This window comes from Prunus mume, linkage group LG2, assembly GCF_029339155.1.
Source record: "Prunus mume cultivar Tortuosa linkage group LG2, ASM2933915v1, whole genome shotgun sequence".
NCBI lineage: Eukaryota > Viridiplantae > Streptophyta > Magnoliopsida > Rosales > Rosaceae > Prunus > Prunus mume.
This window is the reverse complement of record NC_142699.1, coordinates 2,008,901-2,020,496: the sequence shown is the minus strand read 5'-3', so window position 1 is coordinate 2,020,496 and position 11,596 is coordinate 2,008,901. Positions and strand designations below refer to the sequence as shown.

Genomic DNA, 11,596 nt, shown 5'->3' with positions numbered 1-11,596 from the left:
TTATAATCGGTTAATAAGTTCATTGATTTTCTTTATTTTATTGGTTTTGAGCAGCTCAATAGCACAAAAGTAATGCATATTGGTGCATTTATATTGCATGTCTGTTGCGTCTATATTGCTTGTCTATTGCATGCATATCGTACGTTTATTGCGTGTGTATTGATTGTTTATTGCTTACGAAGGAAATTAGCAATACACATGCAACATACAAGCAATATACACATTACATATACACAATATACACGCAATATACATGCAATATACACACAATAGACATGCAATATACATTAGTCCTTAATTATACCATCCATAAGGAAGTCGTATTGAATAGGAAATTCTACTTAACAGTTATTCTTCATACTAAAAGAAAGAATAAAGACCTTTTCTCCCCTTAAATCTAACTCCTTAAATCTTACTTGAGTGATACTTTCTCCCTCAATAAACATCAATATTGGAGCAATAACATGCGATATACATGCAGTAAACAATCAATAAACCTTCAATAAACATTCTATATCGAACTAATAACATACGAAATACATGTCTTTTGTCAATCAATAAACCTTCAATAAACATTCAATATTTGAGGCGAAATACATGCAGTAAACAATCAATAAGCATTCAATAAACATTCCATATCAAACTAATCAATCAATAAACCTTCAATAAACATTCCATATCGAACTAATAACATACGAAATACATGTCTTTTGTCAATCAATAAACCTTTAATAAACATTCAATATCGGAGGCGAAATACATGCAGTAAACAATCAATAAACCTTCAATAAACTTTCCATATCGAACTAATAACATGCGAAATACATGTCTTTTTTCAATCAATAAACCTTCAATAAACATTCCATATCGAACTAATAACATGCGAAATACATGTCTTTTTTTAATCAATAAACCTTCAATATCGGCGCAATAACATGCGAAATACATGCAGTAAACAATCAATAAACATTCCATATCAAACCAATAACATGCGAAATACATGTCTTTTATCAATCAATAAACCTTCAATAAACATGTAAACAATCAATAAACATTCCATATCAAACCAATAACATGCGAAATACATGTCTTTTATCAATCAATAAACCTTCAATAAACATGTAAACAATCAATAAACTTTCAATAAATATTCAATATCTGAGCAATAACATGCGAAATACATGCAGTAAACAATCAATAAACCTTCAATAAACATCCAATATCCGAGCAATAACATGAGATATACATGCAGTCAAACAATCAATAAACCTTCAGTATATGCAAATGAACAATCTATATACACCGAATAATTATGCAATTGTAAAAAAAAATGTATTGTCTTATTATTGCATCGTATTGGCCTTGAATTGTAATTTTATCGTCTTTGTATGACTTTATTTTTTTAAAGTCAGTCTTGGAAAGTTTTTGCTGGGTTTCAGACAAATAAATGCTTTTGTTTCAAACAATAATTTAAACTCAATGCTGATCCACCTATTTCAAGAACAAAAATTATAAAATGGGTTTGAAAACTCATTGGTGGTGCGTGCAACATGTCTTTTTGGGGAGAACTTTTACAATCCTTGAAACTGTGCACTTAATTGGTCATTAAAAGAACAAATAATATGAAAATTGATACAAGAAATAAAACTAATACCAAGTCCTTAATAGACTTCAGCGTATTCAGCATCATAGCATCACACGTGTTATCTTGTTGTTCTGCTTCAGCAGAGGTTACATCAACCCATTCGAATTCATTGCAACTAGTGGCTCCCTAATTGCAGGCATAGTATATGCAAAATAATTCTGTCAGAGTTAGACCTAGGTTTTTTTCACCCACATACATATTCTGGAAATGAAAACTTACATAGGAGATTAGATATTTCCAAAATGGCTTCCCTCGATTTTTATCTGATTTTGAAACCCGAAGCACCATTGCAGCTCCACAGTACCGACACCTCCTTGTTTGAGCTGGAGATGAAGACGAAGACATGTTGAATCTTCTCACTTGTACCTCTTCTCACTCATATCTTCTCACTGAAACCTCTTTAGACTCATACCTTCTCACTCATAGTTCTCAGTCATACCCCTTCACTCATAACCCTAAACTTCTCACTAAGCTCTCTCTCATCTTTGCCCAAATCGAATTATATCTTCTTCTTTTTTGTGGGTGGGTTGGTCACTATGTGGACACCTGTACCGTCAGAATTGTGGCACCTTTTACCCCAAAAATCAATATTATATTTCACTACCAAATATTAATCTGAAAATTGAGGGAACACTGCTTTAAATATATTATTTTAATTATATTTCATTAAGGCAACTAGTTGGATAAGAATCCATCATCATTGCTTCCATTTTAATAACATTACTAGGGTTAGTTTGGTGTGGGAAAATGAAAAAATATCTGATGGGACCTTCTCTGACTAGTCAGTAATCCATCACATTTTAATCAATGAATGTGATGGCGGGAAAATCCTAAAAATGGCTATGCAAATAGGTTATGTGGTTGAATTTTTGACTATCTGACTCTCTTTGCATTTTTGGATGACGTTTTCCCTTCTCTTCTCTTGAGTTTTAGGGTGTTGGGTTCAGTATCTTTAAAAATGGTCAACTTGGAAAAACCCCAAGTGAAAACACCTTTTCAAAACACTACAAATAGAGGCTAAAACAAAACCAAAATTCCATATATTCTCATTTCTCCTCCCTTCCACTCCTCAAATCATTCCATTCCAAAAATATTTCAATGAATTCGAAACATTTCACTACCCTCGGAGGAAAGAGAAGGAAGCATCTTCATTTGGATATGCCCCAAGCCTTCATCTTGGAGTTAGCTTGGTTGTAATATGCTTTTACGATTTTTACGGTTTATATATAAAGTTTGTCTTATAATTAGTTGTAATATATTTTTACGATTTTTATGCATTGTAGACTTGCTTCTCTTCAGTTCTAGGTTGGCAGGCTACGTTGTACAAATGTTGTTTACATGTTGGGTTGTAATCAATTTTGTCTTGTGTTTGTGTTCTCATAAATCGTTTTATATATAAATGTATGATATATATATATATATATATTATAGTGGACTGATTACTGACATCATTGACTGACGAGAATGAAATTTTACTGACAAAGATACTTTGCACAACTGCAATCTTAATATTTGGTAAGCAAAAAGGCATGTATGGAGTGAGTAGGTGTCTTTTCACTGATCCTTAGGAATGACCTTTTCCCATTGATAATAATTTAGGGTAAAAGGCAAGGATGTGACCATATTGACTAACGTACACTTGTGCAAGTGGTGAAAGGTGATGGGCTGAGATTGCGCCAGGTGTTCTCTTGCAATTATTTTGGCTTTTTTAGAGCAAAAATCTTTGAAAAAAGTTAATAAATAGTAAGAAAATCCTAAAAATGCCCCGAAAATTACTCCGGCCTCCTTGTGACGTTATAAAACTAGGGGAACCTATAAATCATCCGTTTCATAATGAAAAAATTCAAATTATTTCACATAACTCACTTTCCCCTTAACCCTAAGTATATATGTTTGTTAACTTTAACTTCAATAACCTACTTCAACAAGCATCTCCCGTTCATGTTCGGAATTATTTTGTCAAATGCGTAACCATAAATCGGGGAATTTAGCAAGGGAGATGGAGTCTCAATGAGTTCGTAGCAATTTTCGGATCATTTTTCTAATTTTTGTATATTTAGTTATGAATTTTCTAAGAAAAAGTAATAAAATAATAATTTAGGTAAAAGGCAATGATGTGGCCATGTTGACTAACATACACTTGTGCAAGTGGTGAAAGTTGCTGGGCTGAGATCGCGCCAGGTGTCCTCTTGCAATTATTTTGGCTTTTTTAGTGCAAAAATCTTTGAAAAAAGGTATTAAATAGTAGGAAAATCCTAAAAATGCCCCGAAAATTACTCCAACCTCCTTGTGACGTTATAAACCTAGAGGAAGCTATAAATCATCCGTTTTGCAATGAAAAAATTCAAATTGTTTTACATAACTCACTTTTCCCTTAACCCTAAGTAGATATGTTTGTTAACTTTAACTTCAATAACCTACTTCAACAAGCATCTCCCGTTCATGTTCGGAATTATTTTGTCAAATGCGTAACCATAAATCGGGGAATTTAGCAAGGGAGATGGAGTCTCAATGAGTTCGTAGCAATTTTCGGATCATTTTTCTAATTTTTGTATATTTAGTTATGAATTTTCTAAGAAAAAGTAATAAAATAATAATTTAGGGTAAAAGGCAATGATGTGGCCATGTTGACTAACATACACTTGTGCAAGTGGTGAAAGTTGCTGGGCTGAGATCGCGCCAGGTGTCCTCTTGCAATTATTTTGGCTTTTTTAGTGCAAAAATCTTTGAAAAAAGGTATTAAATAATAGGAAAATCCTAAAAATGCCCCGAAAATTACTCCAACCTCCTTGTGACGTTATAAACCTAGAGGAAGCTATAAATCATCCGTTTTGCAATGAAAAAAATTCAAATTGTTTTACATAACTCACTTTTCCCTTAACCCTAAGTAGATATGTTTGTTAACTTTAACTTCAAAAACCTACTTCAACAAGCATCTCCCGTTAATGTTTGGAATTGTTTTGTAAAATGCGTAACCATGAATCAGGGAATTTAGCAAGGGAGATGGAGTCTCAATGAGTTCGTAGCAATTTTCGGATCATTTTTCTAATTTTTGTGTATTTAGTTATGAATTTTCTAAGAAAAAGTAATAAAATAATAATTTAGGGTAAAAGGCAATGATGTGGCCATGTTGACTGACGTACACTTGTGCAAGTGGTGAAAGTTGATGGGCTGAGATCGCGCCAGGTGTCCTCTTGCAATTATTTTGGCTTTTTTAGTGCAAAAATCTTTGAAAAAAGGTAATAAATAGTAGGAAAACCCTAAAAATGCCCCGAAAATTACTCCGGCCTCCTTATCACGTTATAAACCTAGGGGAAGCTATAAATCATCCGTTTCGCAATGAAAAAATTCAAATTGTTTTACATAACTCACTTTCCCCTTAACCCTAAGTAGATATGTGTGTTAACTTTAACTTCAAAAATCTACTTCAACAAGCATCTCCCGTTAATGTTTGGAATTATTTTGTAAAATGCGTAACCATGAATCGGGGAATTTAGCAAGGGAGATGGAGTCTCAATGAGTTCGTAGCAATTTTCGGATCATTTTTCTAATTTTTGTGTATTTAGTTATGAATTTTCTAAGAAAAAGTAATAAAATAATAATTTATGATAAAAGGCAAGGATGTGGCTATGTTGACTGACGTACACTTGTGCAAGTGGTGAAAGGTGATGGGCTAAGATCGCGCCAGGTGTCCTCTTGCAATTATTTTGGCTTTTTTAGAGCAAAAATCTTTGAAAAAAGGTAATAAATAGTAGGAAAATCCTAAAAATTCCACGAAAATTACTCCGGCCTCCTTGTGACGTTATGAAACTAGGGGAAGCTATAAATCATCCGTTTCACAATGAAAAAATCCAAATTATTTCACATAACTCATTTTCCTCTTAACCCTAAGTATATAGGTTTGTTCACTTTAACAAGTATATTTCCTTAATATTCGTTATATAACTTGTAATAATATAAGAATTGGTTTGCTTTCATATATAAGGATGTAAAATTATATGTTTTGTTGTAATAATGTACATATATATAATAATTGCACACTGCTTTAAAGCTATCATTGCAATTGCGCCTAGAGCTTTGAACACGTCAGAGGTATTTAATAAGTTGTCCATATTACGTCAGAGGTATTCAATAAGTTGTCCATATGACACCGCATTGGGAATCAGTAATATATTTTTTGTCATGTCCAATCACATAAAATAATGTCATACTTTGTATGAAAAAACTCACACCAATCAAGCAATTTTAAAATATTAGTGAATATTTGTCCTAGTCTATATGAGTGATTATATATTCACTCTGCATTTTTTTTTGCAGTATATGTTAACTTTGAGAGGGATTCCACAAACATATAATATACAGAAAGAAAGCAATAGTAGGAGATGAAACAGTACAAAAAATAATATATATAACTAGTACAAAATAATGCCATAACATTGTTTGGAGGGGTGTTTATTATGCTCACATCAAACTTGGTTGGTAAATCCATTCTATGGGGGGAGAGAGTTTCTGTGGAGGAGAGAGTTTCAGTAGATGGAGACAAATTCAGTGGCGGAATCCTAGGACGCCACCTGTTAAAAACAATGAAGGCTCTCCTTTTAGCGTTTGCCACGTGTGATTCTCTATAATTTAATATTGTTTTTCTTGTATTTCACTTCTAAAATTCATAATAGATAAATTAAAAATCCAAAAAATACACCGAAATAAACAAGCAATAAACAGGCAATACACATGCAATAAACATGCAATATACACGTAATAAACATGCAATATACACACAATAAACAAGCAATACACTCGCAATAAACGAGCAATGTACACGATAGGAGAGAGATTGTATTAGAGTTATATTGTTGAGCATGTTTATTGCAATAAACAAGCAATATACATGCAATAAATCTGAAATTTATAAGTTTTTTCATTGTCATTTCACTTTTTTTCAAAGTCTGTCTTGGAAAGTTTTTGTTAGGTTTTAGATAAATAAATGCTTTTGTTTCAAACAAAAATTTAAAGCCAATGCCAATCCACCCATTTCAAGAACAAATATTACAAATTGGATTTGCAAACTCATTGGTGGTGCTTGCGGTGGCTAATTGTGTGGATGAGGAAGATGGGTCTTTGGACCTAAGAAAAGAAGAACATTAACTAGTGTTGCATGCAAGTAGGTAAACAATTTTGGTTTGTTGCATTGCGTGTATATTGAAAAACAAAACCTAGAGAGTGGATTTAACCAAATCCACTCCACAACCATTTCAGAGTCTGAGATATATATATCATGAATAAAGTCAGTCAGTGACTCATATATATTATTCCCTAATCCCTCATCTTCAGCTTGGTTTGCATCTTCTGTCCGGCTGCCCAATTTCACAATATCTTCCACACGAATTTTCTCATCTGTCACACACAAAGATAACAACATTCATCATCATCATCATCTTCATGAATCAATCAATCAAATTAACTTCAAGGAAAAATCATCATCATCATATTAGATTTAGATTCCTATACATATACGGTGTAAACAAAACTCACTCACCTTTATCTTTGGAAAGGTTGCCTATGAGTTCTTGGATGCCCTCCTTGCCTAAAGTATAATTCAAGTAGTTCGGAGCAACTGCAACCTCATTAGGAGTTACTTTCCCATCAAAATCCATGCACACATATTGTAAACCTCATACCTTTAATTACATGGACAAAATTCCAATGCAGTACCATCCATCAAAGTTTAACATTACTAGTATCCCTCAAAATGAGTTTAATAACAACTCAAACCGACTACAGATTGAAAGACAAGAAAAGAAGGATTGCTTCCATTCAGTAGGAAGTATGATTTCTAACAGAACTCATAGGAAAAGAAAACCAAAGACGAAACAAGATGAGTTCACCAGTCAAGTAATTGCCAGAGATCACCAATATGCGCATATATAATCAATTTCCGTCTCAAGGTTTTGAAGCATTGCATCCACCTGATACATAGAAGATACGATAATCCATCAAGTGAACACGGGGTAAGTAAGTTAAAAGTAGATAATTCAGAATTTCATATATAACCTTGTCTATAAGCGCTGATGAAACCTCGTCACCTTCAGCCTCAACAGAAGTACTGTCACTTTCATCATGAGCAACTTTATATGCCTTCAAGGCATCCTTTTCACCATCTGTACCCTCTTTCTCCACCATGCCATTGTAAAGTTCAATCTGGAAAGATCAAAAGAATCAACTTAAGCAAAATATTCCCAAAGACAATGCATTTGGACTCAAACAAGAACATACAGAAGTATTCTTCTGACTTGAACATGATGCTGAAGACAGAGTTGCATGCATTCACATAATGTGTAGAAGACAGCTCATAAGTAAATCACATTAAAAGTTAAAAAGTCGTCAATCTACACATCCTTCAAACTAAAAGAGGCCAAAGCATAGTGGACATCAACATCCAAATTCTTCCAATACATCCACAGTACAAGCAGAAACATGGAAATCAGAACTGCAGACAATATTTGTGATGTACGGTCCTCCTGATAAACTGTAAGCAGTTAAACCTCCAATGCGTCTGCATATATCGAGCATGAGAAGACTAGCATGCCATGCATACCTATGGTAAGGGTACCAACGATAAATGCTTCCATCTTAATAGATACCTAATATAAACTAGGAGTAATTAAGGGTTTTAAATTACCTCCAAATTGACAAGTCTCAGGAACGCTTCACGCTCCCTACTAACTGACTGAAATAATGAGTCAATAACAGAAAAAATTAAAAACTGTTAAGCCATAGTGTAGATGATAGTGCTTGAAAATTTGGAAAATGAAAAATGAAAAATCAACAATCATAATCATTGAGAGTTATTAAGTCCAGTCCTTACAGATGCAGAAGCCAAAACAGCCAATGCACAACTTATTTCGCAGATCTTCTCTTCCTTTTCTAGTGTCCTTGCCCTTGCTTGTTCTCGTGCTTCTTTTGCTGTTGGAATAATCATCTCTTTCAATGCCAAATCCTCTTCACTGGCTTTAATTTCCTTCATCTTGGCTTGCTCTTCTTTCTCTCTCTTCCTCCTTCTGCAATATAATAATTTAGAATCTCTGGATGATAGTCATAATATTGATTTCAGGAGTTTTGTTTTCAACATTATTATTTGATTGCTCATCCTTTTTTTATTTTTATTTTTTGGATTCCGAATTTCAGCCAAGTCTAAAACAAATGCATCAAAACTGGCTTAACAAAATACACACTTATTTTCCTCCTGATGAAATACAGATTAGCAAGTTTAGTTCTGCAGCTTCCTAAAGCACCAATAGATATCTATAAAGCTATCAAGATAAAAGAAAAAATATTCCAACCTTCATCAGTTCTTCCTGCATATGAAGGAAGTCCAATTTCCTTCGCCTTTCAAATATAGAATCTTCAGATGGCAATGACGTAATACCGACAGTATCTACCACTTTATCTGGTAGAGAATACAGTGTAGCTAGAACATCATTAGCTGGAACCAACCTTCCAGACACAATGAAGGCCCTGCAAAAAGTGATATTACGGGAACATGATTAGGAACAACAAGAACCATTAAAAAATCAGCAGATGGTTTGGCAAAAAATGGGCCAATATGGAATTGTCTGACTTAAGAAGCTCCACATGTACTTTATATAAGCTTCCTAAAGAAGGCAATAGTGAACAAAACAACCACAATTTTCTGAAGCAGTCCAATATTCTCCATTTTCTAAAAAACAAACAATTCCAGATAAAATAAAAACAAACCAATCCTATGTTTCTATATAGGTGTAAGAGAATCATGACTTGAAACAAATAATCTACAGGGGCACCTTCAGAACAAGGAATTCAGATCCATATGTTACATTCTACAGCAAGCTATATCAAAGGAGGTCTACTTAATGCTCTTGCAATACTTCAAATCTTGCTCAAGCATCTCATGAAGATGCCTGTTTTCAACTTTCCCATGTTCCAATACTTCAAATATTAACACCAAAATATGTGTATTTCAATGGCTGATTAGCATCACACTCACACAAAATCTAATAGCATAAGAAACAAGCAGATTCCCATTCATTTCAATTAATAACTCCATTTCCTAATATCAGCAAGTGGGTCCATCGAATAGTAAGCTAATCTTACAATTCATAACAACCATGTCAACCAAGAGCGTAGGTACTGGTAATTTAGTAACACAACTTCCATTAATACTAAAAGAATTTAATAACCTGTCCACACAAAATTGCAAGCTGCCCAGCCACTAAAATTGTAAGGCTAAAATCTGAAATATGCAAAGATCAATTAAAAACTACAATAATACCATTACCAATGATCAATTAAAAACAAGTAGTCTACTTCATAATTCATAAAGCCAAAGCTCATAAATTAGGCATTGAATGAATCCCTAAATTAGAATTTTGAAAATTAATCCCTAAGTTCTAAATGCCCAACTGAATCCCTAATTCCTAAACCCCAAAAGTAGAATTTAGAAAGGAAAAAAAAAATTGAAATTGAATGACATGAAGATGAAGAGAACCAGAGAAGTAGGTGGTTCAGGTCAGGAGGAGTATTGAAATTTGAAGACGGAGAAGAAGAGAACTAACAGTTAGAGAGCAAAGGAGATGAGGCTGGAGCGGCGCCATGAATGCCCCTACTGTTGCAATAATAAAGAAAGGGGGATCAACGAATTTATAACAGACAGAGAGTACAAAACCTATATCAGAACTCACCACTGTAGAGAACGACGATGGAGGTCGCGACTGTGGCTTCACGGTGGAGGTCGACGACGGAGGTCGTGAGTTGCGGCGGCTTGGTTAGGGTCAAACTAGGGTTCCGAATTTGAGGAGAGCTAGGTTATGACGATGGATGGGTGGAGAACGGGATTGGACAGTAGCGAGATGGCTGGCGAGCTGAAGCTGAGGCAAGATTTGGGAGAGTGCGAGAGAGGAGAGGAATTAGGAGAACTTGGGCGTCAGAAAATGAATTTTTGACGTGATAAAGTGTCAATAATAAAAGAAGACTCAAAACCCTCCATTGTGTCTGTGTTGGTTGCAAGATATTTACTGAACGGATTTTGGTTCTTTGATAACCACAAACCAGAGATGGCAAGAGAGAGAGAGAGAGAATAACATATTACAGAGTGGGTGGCTGGCGAGGAAGGAGGGTTAACGATGAAAGAGCGTGTTCTGCACTTTCGGATTGCCTCTTTTGGTATGGGTAATTTCAACCCGGTTTTACCAAAAAGACAACATTGAAAACTCACCATTGGATTTTATCCGACGGCTCTTAGATACCCCTCAAAAACACCCCTTATAACTTTCCACTCACTATAGAAGCACTCGCCCATAACAAGTGTTTACCGTTTTAAAATGGGCCAGAATCAAATCAAGGAATTAAGCCCTTGGGCCCAAAAATGCAATTATGGGGGAGGCTACAATGAGGGATAATATTGAGGTTTATAAAGAGGGGTCTTTAATAGCCGTCCGATCAAGTATAGAGTTATTAGAGCATCCATAATGGGCTCCCTAAACTACCTCCTTAGACAAATTTTAGGGAGGAATTGTAAAAATGCAACTCCAACCATGCTCTCTATTCACCTCCTAAAATAGGGAGTCCTCTAGCAGCTCCTAAATCTGAGGAGAGACAAAGAACTCCTAGTGGCTCCCTATAATTTAATGCTGTTTTATTTAATGAGTATTTCAAACATTTATTTAATGCTAACTATTTTTTATTTTATTTTTTAATAGAGATGGACCAATCAAAAAAAAAGTTATAACATTTATGACTCTCCAAATTAGGGAGTATGGTTGGAGTTGAAATTTTTTAGAGTGCTCCTAAAATAGCTTTATTATATTTTTAGCTAAATTTTAGCTAAGAAATAGAGAGCATCATTGTGGATGCTAGCCTCTTTAAAATGAGGGATATTAGGTGTTTCAGCCAAATAGAGAATCGATGCGGAAGAAT

The 11,596-nt window shown here is 34.3% G+C and overlaps 1 protein-coding gene across 5 annotated transcripts; it reads right to left on the bottom strand.

The window, feature by feature from the left end:
• Positions 1–6,807: 6,807 nt before the first annotated feature.
• LOC107880434 (uncharacterized) lies at positions 6,808–10,785 on the bottom strand. Of its 5 annotated transcripts, none has more exons than XR_016124662.1 (8): positions 10,363–10,778; positions 10,170–10,286; positions 8,986–9,160; positions 8,511–8,703; positions 8,325–8,372; positions 7,697–7,843; positions 7,182–7,611; positions 6,808–7,039 (listed from the first exon to the last, which is right to left on the bottom strand). XR_016124662.1 is itself a non-coding variant. In XM_089047232.1 (8 exons), the coding sequence occupies exons 4-7, from the start codon at positions 8,667–8,669 to the stop codon at positions 7,552–7,554; spliced, it is 414 nt and encodes a 137-aa protein (XP_088903358.1). In that variant the 5' UTR covers positions 8,670–8,703; positions 8,986–9,160; positions 10,237–10,286; positions 10,363–10,772; the 3' UTR covers positions 6,808–7,039; positions 7,182–7,551. The 5 variants fall into 5 exon arrangements, 2 of the variants coding, with proteins under 2 accessions (XP_088903358.1, XP_088903359.1); XR_016124661.1 differs by having other exon boundaries at positions 10,237–10,283; positions 10,363–10,776; XM_089047232.1 differs by having other exon boundaries at positions 10,237–10,286; positions 10,363–10,772.
• Positions 10,786–11,596: the final 811 nt, after the last annotated feature.